At 41.0% G+C, this 16608-nt stretch overlaps 1 protein-coding gene across 1 annotated transcript in view; it reads right to left on the reverse strand.

Annotated features, from left to right (window-relative positions):
* Positions 1 to 16608, reverse strand: part of MYH10 (myosin, heavy chain 10, non-muscle) — a 141703-nt gene that overhangs the window by 57511 nt on the left and 67584 nt on the right. The window contains 7 exon segments of the mRNA XM_015562590.1: positions 2389 to 2562; positions 5894 to 6046; positions 6556 to 6674; positions 10269 to 10364; positions 10598 to 10741; positions 11948 to 12046; positions 12932 to 12995. Coding sequence (XP_015418076.1) covers positions 2389 to 2562; positions 5894 to 6046; positions 6556 to 6674; positions 10269 to 10364; positions 10598 to 10741; positions 11948 to 12046; positions 12932 to 12995 — 849 coding nt within the window.

Consider the following 16608-nt stretch of genomic DNA (forward strand, 5'->3'; position numbering starts at 1 on the left):
CTGGGCAGGGCTGGGTTTGGGAGAGAGGAGGTAAAGACTGGTCTGTAGTTTTCAAGGTATTTATTTTCCTTCTGGAAAATGTTCTCACTTTCCATTTGAAAGAACCATCAATAGCATCATTATCCCATCTTGTACATGCCATAGTTAAATTTCCTACTGTTATAAAATCTTTGTGTTTCTATGGCTAAGTGGAAAAAGGTAATCCTAAAGAACAATGGATTTAAAGAGTGAGTCAGCATTCAATCCTAAACTCCCTCCCTCCCCTTTCTGAGCCGCCTCTCCTTTAAGTTGGGACCAGTCAGGCAAGAAATAAAACGGTACATTCTAAAGTCTTTTGGGGAAGAGCCTAGAGATGCCAGTACAAAAAGTACAGGAGGAAGGAGGAAGAAGGAAGGAGGAAGGGGTAGAGGGAGGGCGCCGGGAAGGAGTGAGGAGAAAAGGAAGAATTCATTCTGCTCACTGCCCTTAAGTATCTAGACCAGTGATGGCGAACCTATGACACCTCTGACACGCAAACTCATTTTTTGGTTGATTTTTCTTTGTTAAATGGCATTTAAATATATAAAATAAATATCAAAAATATAAGTCTTTGTTTTACTATGGTTGCAAATATCAAAAAATTTCTATATGTGACACGGCACCAGAGTTAAGCTAGGGTTTTTCAAAATGCTGACACGCCGAGCTCAAAAGGTTCACCATCACTGATCTAGACAAAGCTGGCATATCCTCCCCATGCCAATAGCTTCTGAACACCCTGACTGGACAATTTTCCTAAAATCCCACTATCCTCCCAATGTCTGGGATGTGGCCCTTGGAACGCTCTCCACTGCTGTCCCGGCCTTTACCGTCCCCAAATTCAGAGCATCATTGACCAGGAGCCACTAACCAGTGAACTACCGCCATGTTCTGCTCTGTTCTCTGGCTTTAAGATCAGGTCCCCTAGGACCAGGGCCATGCAACTACTCCCCACACCCCCACAGCACCCCAATCTTTTTATTTCCAGGCTGTAATAGAGGAGTTAATAAAATTTTGCAGCCTCGATCTTATCCTAATCTAATAATGGTCAACAAAACAACTGAAAGTGCAGATAGTTAATGCTTTCTTAACACATAGAGCTCCCAGTGTTACAGATACACGTAAGTGAGCATCTCAAATCATATGATTGCTGATAATACCAAATTAAATGTTCTATTCCCTTATTTATATTAAATTCCCAAATCATTTTTTGGGCAACAAAGCTGAAAGGAAATAGATTCACATGTTTGTGTGGACACTGGAAGTTACTACGAGTAATGCCTTCAATATTATTGCTAAACAATGCTTCAGGGTACACAGAGCAGCATCCTCCTAAGTGCAGTAATTTGAGAGTTTGGCCCCAAACAAGTGGCTGCAGTGCTTTGAAAGGTAAAACGATCTCTCATGTATGAGCCAAATGAAAACGATGTTCCTTCCCTTAAACCCAAAACTTCTAACGTGCGACAAGTACGTCTCTAACAGGGTGCGTGTCCTCTAGGCTCCTGTTCCTCGTTTGGAACCAGGTACTGAGCATCCAGGCTTAGGCATTGGTCCTCCAACCCCTCAGACACGGGAACACGGGTGCAGACTGAGTAGCACAAGGAGAACTGCTCCACAGCCTAGAGTGCCCCACAGAACACACCTCATGGGAACACATCTACTGAACCAGCATTACACCTTGACCTAAATGACTGGTATTGGTGCTTAATTGTGCTTTAGTTTTCCTAGGTTTTGGTAGTTAGCAAAGTAAAATAAGCAAAGCTACTACCTTGCTGTAGCTTCCAGGGAATACACAGCCCAATCAACATTCATTTGGGATCATACAGTTCCATTCGAGAGTTATACATGTTCCATGTATTTCTACATGATACTGAACCAAAAGAAAATGGTCTAAGATTGCTATAAAAATATACCTGCCTCAACCTTAAAAATAAAAACTTCAAATTAAAAAAATCTGTCAGAATAAAAACATCCTTGTGCTTATCAGGATAAACTTTAGTTATCTAAAAAATAGATTTACGCACCATGTTTTAGTTTTGGCCAAATGAAGTGCCCTGTATTGCCTAGGAGGCAAGTCAGGTGGAGCCCTCCACCCTCCCGAGGTGCAGAGGGTTGGAGGTAAACGTGACGGCCACCACCATTGTGGCACCTGCAGTCTGGGAAGACCGGGTACATGAGCCAAAGAAGGGTCTGAATGGCATGCTACTTACTTTTCCAATAGGTACTTTAGCACAGTATCACCCTCCTAGAACATTTAGGTTAGAAAATTAACACTGAGCAGACAGGATAATTCACACAGATCAGATTAAGCCAAGAAAAACTCAAGGCACCGCCTGCAGCAGCTCTGAAAGCCAACAGCAGGGAAACACTCACAGGCCTCTCTATCAGGTCGATGCAGGGCTGCAGGTCGAGCCCGAAGTCGATGAAGTTCCACTCGATGCCCTCGCGCTGGTACTCCTCCTGCTCCAGGATGAACATGGTGTGGTTGAACAGCTGCTGCAGCTTCTCGTTCGTGTAGTTGATGCACAGCTGCTCGAAGGAGTTCAGCTGCCAAGGTTGAGAGAACGGGTTTCCAAACATGGGGAGGGGACAGAAAAGCAGAAATAGTCATCTAGTTATCAAACAATTCATTAAAGGTCAATTAGGTGTCATCTATGTTATTGCTTGTAGCTAATGATAGCGACTGAAACGAGGGGGTCTCTCTCTCTCTCTCTCAAACACACACACACACACACACACACACACACACACATTACTGAATTGCTACAATGAGAAAATAATAAACTCAGTATGCTAACTGAATAATCTACAAATAAAACAAAGCTTATTAGTGAATGGTTAATGAGTATAAATTATGAAATAAATGAGAAAGAGAAGAAGAAAAACAGAGAGACGTGGGCAGGCAAAGGAAAGCAAGCACCACTCCATAAGCTCTGAGGGGTCTAGAGAATGGACGTGGTGCAGTCCCATCTACTCTTCACTCAGCTGCCAGCTCAGAGGGAGCTCAGAATGAACGAATGTGTACTTCACAGGGATGTTGTTGAGATCTAGCCCGGCCTGACGAGCAAAATGCACTCAACCCAGTGTGAGGCTCCAGGCTGCTCCCTAGGCATCCATTCTTTTTTTCTTTTTTTAAAAAAATATATTTTATTGATTTTTTACAGAGAGGAAGGGAGAGAGATAGTTAGAAACATCGATGAGAGAGAAACATCGATCAGCCACCTCCTGCACATCTCCTACTGGGGATGTGCCCGCAACCCAGGTACATGCCCTTGACCGGAATCGAACCTGGGACCCCTCAGTCCACAGGCCGACGCTCTATCCACTGAGCCAAACCGGTGTTGGCACTAGGCATCCCTTCTTATCAAGCGTCTGACCTTTGCCAATACTAAGAGTGACACTGCATTGCTCTCAGGAAGTGAACTTGAGCAGCTCTGCATATGTTACAGGCACTTGTTTCCTTCTCTGTGATCTCTGCCTGTTTTTCTATTGTGCTGTTGATGGGATGAATGACCAAATGGATGAATCCATAGGCACAATATTCCTAAAGCAATCACTTTCTGTATGAGAGGCACCCAACCTTTTTTCCTGCCTTCACACTATTCACACAAGTAGCAAGTGCCCATAAATAACCTCTTTCATTATAAAAAGTGATCCCCAAGTAGGGCAGGCACAATCAATCCCCGAGGAATAAATTTATAGTCTGAGACACATTCTAGTCCCCCACCCCCTACGGAGGTGTTACATTCACCATTTTGAAATGAGGTCAGGCTAGGAAGGCAGGGGCAGTGTTTGCTCACTCAAACACATTTCGAGTGAACCGCATGAACATCTACAGGCTGCTCGACGGTGCTTCTTCATGTTTGTGTCAATGGCATTGCTCTGCCTTGGATTATGAGACCTTATTCTCTGTTTAGCCTTACTAGTTTGTGTGGTGGTATTTTTTTAAATAGTTTTTTTATTTCTCTTCCATATTTAGGCTATCAACTATATGTTAAAATAATCAATATTTACATTGGTAATTCATGGTATAAAATTAAAAAGGTACAAGAATTGCAGTCTCATTCCCTAGAGTCAACTACTATCACTTATTTCTTGTGAGCCTTCCAGAAATAGTCTGTGCACTTATAAATGTGTTATCTTGTTTTATTTTTTAACTCAACAATGTATTTGGAGTCTTTCCATATCAGTAAATAAAGCCACATACTCTTTATAATGGGTGCGTAGCACTCCACTCTATGGGTATCTCTAGATTAATTGAACCAATCTCTCCTAATGGTGGGCATTTAGCTTTTCCCATGATAAATAACGATCAATAACACCCTTGTATTTTTAGCATTACACACTTTTCTACTGTCCGTGTACTTACATGTATAGCTTTCTTTTACATCCTTTAATACCCTCGTGAAGATTTATCCTCTACAGTACTACATTTTCCTATCCAAGAACAAGATATGCTTTTTCAACTGTTCAAGTCTTCTACGTTTTCACCGTAGCCTTATAAAATTGTCTTCAACTTAATCTTGCCCATTTCTTCTCAAATTTATTCTTAGAAATTTCATCTGCTTTTGTTGCAGTTAGAAATAATTCTTTTCTTTTATTACATCTTCTGATTATTTATATATAGGGTGGCAAATGATTTTTAAAATGTCACTTTAAGTTACATACATTTCTGTTTCCTTCTCTGTGAACTCTGCCCATTTACTGGGCCACCTTTCATGATTTCTCAAGTTATTCACAAATCAATGCACATTAAAGCCATTTCTTATTGTGGCAGTTGCAGCTGAGCAGGCAAAACAGCGTATACGGTACCAGTTCAGACTGCATGGAAACAGATGTAATTTTAAAGTGGCCAAAGTAGCACACTGATCCCAAGAAGTACTTTATTATTTGTTTCTTACATATATATAATCAGCCTATCAAAGGAGAGGTAAAGATATAAATATTTAAGAGATCAAAATGTTATCAACTTTTTTTGCAGGTGTATAACTACAAACCTTTGATGGATTGATGTTGAATAAATGGAAAAATCTAGTCAGACCAAGAATAAAAGATATTGAAATCCATCATCAAATCCTATGGCTTTATCTTCAAAACAGAGATCATTATCTTTCCTCATTTCTCCATCTCACACAGCTTATTCCTGACTCCTGAGCCGGCCACCATCCCCTGGCCCCTGGGCCACGACAAAGGCCAGTGGCCTCACGGTCTCCCTACTCTGCTTTTGCTCCACACCACATTCCAGTTCCCGTTGGGCAGCTACATCTAGTCACTCTGGCTTTCCAGCAATTTCTAACATTAACAAATCCCCTCCCATACAGGACTGCTGCCTGGAGAACTTAGGGACGCTGGGCTTCTCCTCCTTCATGTACCCGTAAGGCCAGCACTGCAGAGACACCTCCCAAGACTCCGCTGTCTAAAGCCGGCCTCCCCATTCTCCTATCACAGCAGCACTCACAGTTCTGAGAATGTGGTGGCTCTTCCTCTTTTATGGTCTGACTCTCCACTAGAATGGCAGGGACTATCCCTGCTTCTCTACCACTACGTCCCCAGTGCCTGGCACAGCAGTGAGTGTACTTTGTGAGCCTTCATTATTATCTGTTAAAAGAATAAGACGAGCCTGACCGGCGTGGCTCAGTTGAGCATCAACCTATGAACCAGGAGGTCAGGGTTCGAATCCCAGTCAGGGCACATGCCCGGGTTGCAGGCTCGATCCCCAGTGGGGTGCGGGGGGTGCAGGAGGCAGCCAATCAATGATTCTCTGTCATCACCGATGTTTCTATCCCTCTTATCCTCTCCCTTTCTCTCTCTGAAATCAATAAAAATAAATAAAGAAAGAAAGAATAATTTGAAGGAAGAGCAGGAGGGAGAGACACACCTCAAAAATTTCAAATCCAGCAATGTCCAGGATTCCAATGAAAGATGCTCCCTGACGCTTGGTCCTATCCAGGGCTTTATTGATCCGGTGAACGAGCCAGCGAAAGAGCCGCTCGTAGGTAGCTTTTGCCAATGCTTCCACTGCAAAGTCCGCCTGTAATTACACAACACCATGCTTTATTCTGGGAATGATCTCAACAAGGCATTCATGGCTATTATATATAGTTCAATGTTCTACCAAAATCCTGAAATAGCATGTACTGCTTAGTCATGTCTCAAGTTTACACATCAACAAAGGGTGTTAGTACAATTAAATGGAAGGTGAAGATAGCCAGTAAAGAGGAACCCCTCCCTGTGTCCCGGGGCTTCTGTGAGCCTATCTGCTCGGAGTCTGGAAGGAGTCCACCCTGAAACGGGGGAGTCCAACTCCTATACTCTTGGTGGGTGGGCTCTACAAGGACATAACTTTGTCCTCCTGGATAATCTATCTACTGGGGAAAACTCAAATTTCCTTTTAAAAAAACTACACAAGAAACCCCCCACTCAATTAGTCCCAGGAAACATCCATATTATAGAGCTTTAGTTTGTCACACATCACTCAGAAGGTCTTATGACCACAATTTATCATTCAAACAAATGTAGAATAATTAATGGTAAATGTACTTGTTCTTTGGTCTGGGCTTTCTGCACGTAGTCTCGGCCGACCTTGATCCGGGGGGTAAGGATGGCCCGGGTGAACTCCATCACATTCATCCCAAGAAGATGGCACAGCTTCTGGGCAACTAGAGTGTAAAAAAATCCCCTAAATAGTGGCCTCCTCCTTATGATCCAGTCACAACACATGCAATAAACACTCGAAAAACCCGAGTCATCATTAAATTGTATTAAGAAATAACAAGTTTTAGGTCTGATGGAAAATCCCTTCATCCCTTCAAATTAATAGCACTCATCCTTAGGTTATTTATAAGAGATGGCTAGCCAGCAATTACTTATTATGGCTAATAATGCAAGTTACTGAGTCTTGGAAGCCATGATAACACACAGAATGAGAAAAACAGTGCTACCAAGATAACTGGCCGTGATCATGTAATGATCCTAATAATATTTTAATGGGCAAGAAATCTGTAAGTTTGAAAAAAGTTATTTGATTACATGGCTAACATGAAACATTCAATACATAACTGCTACTTTTGTTATTGTTGATTCTCAGCAGCATTAGGGCACCTGCCTCACTAGAAGTTCATTGTCTAATATCCCCCAAGGTCCAACAAGTATACGAATTATTATAATTCGTTTTGAACTAAGTGTTAAAAATAACAATAATATTCTCTAAAGGTAAGCGCATTTTGAATTATGTTACAGGGATAACCTACCCAGGTCATTTCAAGACCTGCATCCTACGCCCTAACCCAGGCCGCCTGCTGGCCGCCTGCAGGAGCCCTGTCTGCAGGGCGGGCCGTGCCTCGAGCACTTCCTGTGCTTTGGGGCTCTTCTCACTGGCTCTTACCAATGGCTCTGCCTCAGCCGCTAGGTCGTGGCTCCCTTTAGTTAATGAGTGGATCATGAGTGTAGGTGTTGGATAGAAAATGAGAAAATACAAAGAAGTACAAAAGGCAAATTACCCACATTCCTTTGCTTGTACCATGACAAATATCATTTCAGCAGCTAAAATATATACTTCACAGTGGGGCTATACCTTGGCTTACTTCATTCCATTGGATATTTAGGGTAGCTCCCTTGTTGCCATTGCATACATCTTTCTGTGTGGTAAGGGTCTGTCTGTCTCTATTCTCCTTCCTGAGACTACTTCAAAGAGCCAAGCTTAGTATGTAAGTTTCAGAAGTAAAATAAAACACAGTAATTAATTAAAGCTAGGGAATAGGAAACTTACTGTCCATCTAGCAAGTACAACTTTGGTTTTATGATGTTATGGTAAAGAAATGTGGCTAAATGTTTAAACAGACCTATCAGAACTCATCTATCTTACGGAGAGCTGGCACCGTGGGTGGCAAACACTCACTCAAGGAAGAATAAAACAGACACGGGTGAGACTGATTTCCGACAGGGGTAGGTGGAAACAGGGCAGAAAGAATGGGGGAAGGGAACAGAGTGGAAGAGATGGGGGTGGGTGGGAACAAAATCAGAGAAGTACACATTTTTCTGTAGTTCTGACTTTTAGAATTATTTATATGTTGCATATACTAAAATATAAGCAAAAAGGGTTGATGGGTGCAAAATGTGATACAAACAGAAATAAATGAAGCTACCGACATTACAAATGAAAGGGTAGCCACTCAAAGGCGGAAGGAGGGAAGAGTAAAACAGTATTTTGACCCACCATCTGCTAATGGGCACTTAGTCTGTTTCCAAATCTTTGCTATGGTAAATTGTGCTGCTATGAACACAGGGGTGGATATATCCTTTCTGATTGGTGTTTCTGGTTTCTTGGGATATATTCCTAGAAGTGGGATCACTGGGTCAAATGGGAGTTCCATTTTTAGTTTTTTGAGGAAACAAGCGGGGGTATGGGAGAGATCAAGCAAAGGACTTGTATGCATAGAAGCCTAACCAACGGACACAGACACCAGGGGGGTGAGGGCATGAGTGAGGGGTGGGGGGCACTGAGGGGATAAGGACCCATATGTAATACCTTAATCAATAAAGAAAAAAACAACACAAACAAACAAACAAAAACCCACAGTATTTTGACTCTGTACTCTAATGCTAAAGAACTGTACACAGATACTGTTTACTAATTAGCAGGTTTGTTTTCTGGAGGAGTACAGGTGAGTAATTCTGAAGCTCTTTTATGGGTATTCTAGGATCAAACAAATAAACAAATATACTGTAGATAAGACTTCTTACTGTCGGAGAAAGGAGTTTCAAATAAAGAAAAGGAAATGGCTAGCATAAAACCTGTAGTGTCGGATCAAAATTGGAGGTATAAGTATAAATCCATGGTTTTTAATATACAAACAAAGAAAGGAAAATAGGAGTGAGTACACGTGTGTGCATGTTCCCTTGCTCTGTCCTCTGAGAGGCGTCAGAAACAAATGAGGCCCTAGAACAGTGATGGCGAACCTTTTGAGCTCGGCGTGTCAGCATTTTGAAAAACCCTAACTTAACTCTGGTGCCGTGTCACATAGAGAAATTTTTTGATCTTTGCAACCATAGTAAAACAAAGACTTATATTTTTGATATTTATTTTATATATTTAAATGCCATTTAACAAAGAAAAATCAACCAAAAAAATGAGTTCGCCATCACTGCCCTAGAACAACCAAGTATTGGCAGCTAAATCCCATTCTTCAATATGAAGAAACGGTAGCGAAACGGCCAATTCCAGGGCCGGGGCTGGACAAATACAAAATGAGTCTGGAACATTTTGTGTTGCCATAAAGTAAGAAAATGCTTTAAATTAAAGTGACAGAGTCATGTCAAAGTGACCTGAGCACTAGCCTGAAGCGGCTCCAACTCCTCATGGCCACACCCAGGACAGGAATAAATAAATGATTATGGAATTGATGATAAACCACACAATTATTTAAAGAAGGGCCCATGTGCCTATACTGATAGGAATGAAAAAACGAAGCTCTTTCTTACAGTAGAATTCCAGGAGTAAATATAAAAGAACGATGTAGACAGAAGGCACCACTTGACATACACCACAGGCAACACTCATTTCTGGTAAGAATCATAAACGGATGCTACAACTAATAGCCCAAGAGACTGATGAGAGCCTGGACTTCCTTCTTTAGTCTCAGTGTCTCCCTCCTCTCCCAGATACTTGTTCCAAAGGCAGAAGGTAATCCGGTAGCGGAGAAACCCGGCAGACACTTCCTTAACCAAGTTAACCTCACCAACGAGACAAACTCACACAGGCCTGCCGATATGATGCACGAGAAGGCCACACACTTCTGTGATATTCTTACCAAAAACGCGTAACCTGAATTTAATCAGGAGGAAACCTCAGACAAACCCAAATGGAGGGACATTTTCCAAAACAACCGGCCAGCATTCTTCTTCAAAAGTCAAGGCCATGAAGGACAGAGACTGGGCCTATGCTCCCGGTAAGGTCAACACTGGTTGGTCTCAGTAGCTGCAGCTCCCTTTCCGATCAGCTGTGTGGTCTCTGCAGCTTAGGTCTCCGCATGCCCCCATTCCCAGCGCCTCCCCGGCCACGGCGGTGTCTCCAGGGCTGCCTTGTGTCCTACACACATCTCTTCCCTCAGATGACACCAGAGTGGCCCTCACACATTCTGCTCCTGAGTCTGTGGCACTGCGTTGCGAGTGCTTTCTATGCCTGTACTAACATGTTCTTGGAGAGCACAACCAACGACCACTTAAACGGAAATAAAATCAGCATCGTCAGTTACCTGTATTTTCCGGCATGGAAGCTTGATCAGTGTTTCGCTCCTTTTTGAAAGAAATGTTTCCAAACTGAAGCACTGAAGACACTACTTTAAGCATAGCTTTATTAAAGAGAAAAAAATTAATAAGAATATTGCATCAGCATATAGCAGAGATATATTCTAGTTTATTTTGACTAAAAATTAGCTGGACAAAACTTTTCAGGATATCTTTCAAGATGTCATAAAATTACAGGCAGTTCTTAGTTCCTCGATCATTTTCTAGTTTAGGCTATTGACCCCCAACGTGTGTCTTATTTAAATGAGTATCAGAATCTTAGAGAAATCCCACATACACAGAATCTCTTCATGAGAAAAGCCCATTATATGCATCGCTTCCATCGTCTCCTGGAAGTTATCTTTGTCTTGCTGTCCCGGAATGGGAATATAACCGTTGGAGAGAAATCTGTAGTTGTTAAATCCTTCAAGCAGCAAGTCAGCTATGAGAAAACAGAACGGAATGCCTTCAAGCAACACTCATCAGCAGGCTGAGCATGCCCACATCCAGGCGGCACCGCCGCCCCAGGAGGCCAGAGGTTCCCCACCAACCATCACCCCGCATACTTCTCACCCCCACACTTTCTCTTTCTTTATATGTTCATGCTAAATACACAAACACATAAAGTTTCCCATCGTCTGCAACCAGGAAGGAAAATGATAATGTAAACTGCACAAATCTCAACGGGCATTGGGGACAGTGGCTTATACAATATTTTAAATCGGATCGTGGGAAAATGATGTAACTTTTCCAGAGAACTACAACCTTATTGTTTTCAGATTTAAATATTTTAGAAAGCTTTTAAACCCCTCTTCTATTCCTTTCTTAGCAAGGAGTTTATAGCAAACACTACGGGGTCAATATGAAGACTAAGTGGACCTAAGATAAACACCCAGATGTAGAAGGTGTGCGCTCAGCCCAGCCACCCCGAAACCTCTCTCCAAGGCAGTCTATTTAGTGGTAAATGTGCTTTTGAGAGTGATGTGCAACATAAAATATTATGACAGAATATCATAATGGATAATACCCCCCCCTGCCTACTTGTACGTTAGGGGCCGTGAGTTAGAGACAACTTAACTCCCTCTTTCGATAAATGTGTTTGTTCCTGGAGAGCAGAAGGCTGTTTCTCAGGAGGGATCAAGACAGACGGGGCTACTTATCCCGAGAAAGGGTGCCAGCACATGCTCCCGGCCTGCAGACAATTTCTGATCACTCCCAGCCCTTAATTCTTATCGACATCACATTTAACTCTCCTGGGTGCTGGAAAGTTGTGCCCCTTCTCCCCTCATATACTTAGAAATGTGCTTTTACCCTGCCCAGGCCTAAGCTTCCAGTCCTTGTGATTCAAGAAAAACCCACCACAGGCTTTTCCCAGGACTAGTGGAAACATAACATATATATTTAGTTGTTAATCTAGAAATAAAAATGTTTGTTCATTAATTTTATTAAGTTTATTTTTTCTTACTTGTGTATTTATAAATGTTGAAACAAAACTTTATAAAAACACACCACTTGCCTTCTAATTTAAAAAAGAAATAGAGATAATATAACAGCACCCATGTACCTACCACTTAAAAGTATTTATCCCATTGGCATGGAAATTCCATTTCACTTTCATCATCTGACCAGCTAGAGTTTTGTAACTTACACTTCAGGTGTTCTCCTGCTCCAGACAGCAGCTGGTAAAAGATATGAAAAGTACGCTCATCTTTTGCTTGGCGAACAGCACGAGACTTTTCCAGAAGGTCTGAGCAAAGACGGTTAAGGATTAAGTTGGTCCTTTTTCCATGTCTATTTAATTATAAAACATTTTTTCTCTCTGATATAGGTCAGGTATCCTGCTATTAACCACTCTAAATGGTTAAACTTTGTAAGTGAGAAAAGAAAATGTATGCAATTTATGTTTCCCACTAATCTACTAGATCCACTGGGCTAGTAGGGACCTTAAAACCTTGGAGTGCTTTCCTCACCAACCTCCCCCCCCCCGCCCCATTCTTAACTTGGATTATATTCAAAGAACACAGCGCTATACAAAGAACTATATTTCTATCACTGGAGATTATTCTAACAAGAATCAGAGAACTGTCATCTGTAACCTTCCTAACTGGCACACTACCAGTTCAGAAACACTTCTATTTTATTATCTGTACCCAAATTAATTCCATCTAGACCTACCATTTCTTAGGACTAGTGTATGTATTTGACATTTTCCTCTAGTTTTGTTCTGCTTAATAACGGCTTAAGTACGGCTTAACTGTACTTTTATGAGGCTTGTTTCAATGGGTACACGCCCATCCTACGAATGGCAGAAATAGGTGGTAAAAAATATATAAGCTCACACAACCATAACTGAAGAGTAGTTCAATTTAACAGTTTTCACCTAAAGGTCCTTACACCACACAAACATTCCCTGGGCCAATGACATATAGGTGATCCTCACCTCAGTGCGACTCTCCACTTCCCCAGCCACATGATCAGGTTGTGACCTGGTGTTATAAGACCAAGTCACAATCTCTTGGGATTCAAGTTTTACCATCTTGATAACGGGAGTGATATCACAAAGGGTTTCTTTGAGGCCGTAGGAAGAGGAAATGATTCTTTATTTTAATTATACTATTCTGAAAAAGGATACATGTTTCAATGTTGGCCCCAACAATATAGCCAGTTACATCAAAGTTGATCCGAATAAATTTGCCCTGAAAATAAATTACAAAGAAAAAATTGAAAATAAATAAAGCAGAAAGGATCTGAGCACCATCATAAATAAGCCAATGTGCCCTGCCAAGTATCCATAAATTTGTTATAAAAATGAACCTTAAATATTGCCTCAAATAAAAAGAAAGGAAAAAAAAAGCTTCAATAAATTCCAAAACTGTAGCAATAGGATAGGTTACCTTCTTGGACTATAACATAAAATGAAACCCTAATCATTTAGAACTTTTAAAAAAAGCTCTTCTAAATAACCTGAGATACAAGCAATTTCAATAGTATAAAAGGAACACTACACCCAGCCTTATAAGGATGGACTTGAAAAACTGAGTAATATAGATAATTTCCTAGGAAAATAGAAATCCATTTAAGAAAAAACAAGAGAAAACTTGAATGAACCATAATCACAAAAAGTAATGAAGTCATTTGGCAAATTCCTAAGGAATATGTAATTGCCTTACTGCATAACTGTTCTAGGGAAACAGAACCCAGTGATTATTTCATAATTCACTTTAAAAAATTATCACAACACTGAATACCCAAACAGGTAAAGACAGACTAAAAAAAGAAAAGCAAAATAAAACCGAATATCTTACTCATAAGTACTATATTAAGCCAAATTAAACACTGCAAAACAAAGAAACACAACAATGATCAAGAATGGTGTATTCCACGACAGCTAAGAAGGGCTGATGCTATTATACATACTACTATCATTCATCACATGAGTAGTCAAGGGACTGAAGGCTTTCTTCAAAGAAATGAACAAAGTGACTCTAAAATTTATAGGGAAATGGAAAGGACCTAGAATAGTCACAACAATTTTGAGAAAGAGAACAAGAACCAGAGCTGAAGGACTCAAATTATTCAATATCAAAAAGCTACAAATGTATTAAGACAGTGTGGTAAGGATAGAGACCGAGTCCAGGCATAGGCCAGACATGTACGGCCGATCCATCTTCAACTGAGGTGCCAAGGTAATTTAACAGTGAAAGGATCTTTTCAACAAATGAAGCTTAAAAAGATGTAAAATAAAACAAAATAAATGCCAAACCTGGACCCTTACCTCACTCCATATACAAAAATTAAGTTAAAGTAGATCACAGACCTAAACGTATGGGGTAAAACTATAAAACTTCTATAAGAACAGAAGAAAATTTTTACAACCTTAAGTTAGACCAAGATTTCTTAGACAAAATGCAAAAAAGCAGGAACCATAAAATTAAGCACTGATGAATTTTATCAAAATTTAAAACTTCTGTTCTTCAAAAGACACTGTAAAGAAATAAAAAGAAACTTCAGACTAGCAGAGAATATTTGCGGAACACATTGTCTGATAAAGGATTTGTACCCAGAATACATAAGGAACTCCTACAACTCAATTATAAGACATCCAACCAAATTTTTAAAAAGTTGGATAAAAGATTTAAACAAATTATTTCAATGATATGTATGGCTACATTCTTAAAGAAAGACTAGCAAGGATATAGAATTAGAACTCTCACAAAACCCTGGTACGAATGCAAAATGGTACAGCCACTTTGGAAAATGGTTTGCTAGTTTCTTATAAAATTAAACTTAAGTTACTATATGACTCAGCAGTTCTACTCTTAGGTAGTTAGTTACCTAAGAGAAATGAAAGCATGTGTCCATACAAAAACTTGCACAGGAATGTTCATAGCCACTTTATTCTTAACAGCACTCAATGAAAACAACCCACTGTCCATCAAGTGGTAAATGGATAAAGAAATCATGGTATATTTACACAATGAAATACTACTAAGCACTAAAAAGGAACCAGTGATATGCTATGTGAAAGAAGCTAGACATAAAAAAACTACACAATATATGATTCCATTTATTTGACATTCTAAAGAAAAACTATAGAGACAAATAGATCAATGGTTATCAGGGCTAGGGGTAGAAGCAGGAGGATGGGGCTGATTGCATAAAGGCAAAAGGAAACTTTTTGGGGTAATGGAAATATTCTCTCTGGATCCTGGTGCTAGTTACACCACTATATTAAATACTCAACAACACTCATCGAACTGTACACTTAAAGGGTGAATGTTATCACATACAAAATATAACTCAATAAACCTAATTTTAAAAACTACTCAAGGGAGATATCTTGATACTTTAGGACCCCTTAAATAAATGCCAATTTTAAAAATATAATTAATCATTTATTCTTTATATTTACTACAAACATAAGCATGTTACTTTCTCACTAAAGTGAAAAACCTTGGCTTACACTCTTGTACTTATTTCTCCACTCAACTTGCTTATTCTTATATCCACTACTTTAGGCCCCTTCTCGTCTTTTCAATGTTGTTTTAGTGTAGAAATATTTTAAGTAGAAAAAGATGAGTACTCAGTACTGGAATGCTATCACAGAAAAATTTGAACTACATTTTATTACATATAAATTGTTCCTCAATAATATTGTTTTTCAAAACTGAAGAAGGTAATTTACTAAAAATGTATGATCTATTTTTTTTTGTCTAATTATATGAGCATTCATTAAGAACTCATCCAAGCCTGACTGGTGTGGCTCAGTGGTTGTTGACCTATGCACCAGGAGGTCACAGTTCAATTCCCGGTCAGGGCACATGCCCGGGTTGCAGGCTCGATTCCCAGTGTGGGGCGTGCAGCTGATCAATGATTCTCTCTTGTTACTGATGTTTCTCTCTCTCCCACTCCCTCCCTCTCTGAAATCAACCCACACAAACAAATACCGCCACAAACCTATGTATATAAAAGCCTAAGTGACTGTTTGACCAGTAGCTATGATTCGCACTGACCACCAGGGGGGAGATGCTTAATGCATAGGCATGGAAACATGGAACAGACTGATGAATTCCAGAGGGAAGCGGGGGAGGAGGGAAGAGATTAACCAAAGATCTTATATACATACTAGAGGCCTGGTGCATGGGATTCATGCACTGGTGGGGGGCATGGCCTGTGGGGATTGGCCCGCTGTGGGAGTGCTGCTCATCCTGGTCTGGCGAGCGGCTGCTTCCTGGTCCGTTATCTCCCATGGAGCTGGAGCACTTGCCTCTCCAGGGGCCCCGGTCAGGGCCAGACCAGGGACAATAGCACTGAGAGACAGTGGAGTAGGCCTCAGTCCCGCAGTGGCCACAAACCCACCCCCCAGCCTCCGGTCAGCCAAGTGGCGCTTCCAATGTGGTAGCGCACTGACCACCAGGAGGCAGCCCCTTGGTGGTCAGTGAGTGTCATAGTGACTGGTCGACTAGTCATTCTGGTTGTTCTGCAGTTTTGTTGCTGGGCTTTTATTATATAGGACCAGAGGCCCAGTGCACAAATTCATGCACTGTTGGGGTCCCTGGCCTGGCCTGCAGGGATCGGGCTGTAAGCAGCAGTCCAACATCCCCCAAGGGGTCCTGGATTGTGAGAGGGCGCAGGCCAGGCCAAGGCACCCCACCGGTGCACGAATCCATCCATATTAATCTGAAGATGAATGCAGAGGGACAGGTAGTGCTATAGACTACAGGTAGTTCTATATCTAGTTCTATAGATGACAGTGGAGTCTATTCCGTAAGAACACATTTCTGAGGACAGGAAGCATGGCCTTAGCAT

The sequence above is a fragment of the Myotis davidii genome, unplaced genomic scaffold (assembly GCF_000327345.1).
Source record: "Myotis davidii unplaced genomic scaffold, ASM32734v1 scaffold37, whole genome shotgun sequence".
NCBI lineage: Eukaryota > Metazoa > Chordata > Mammalia > Chiroptera > Vespertilionidae > Myotis > Myotis davidii.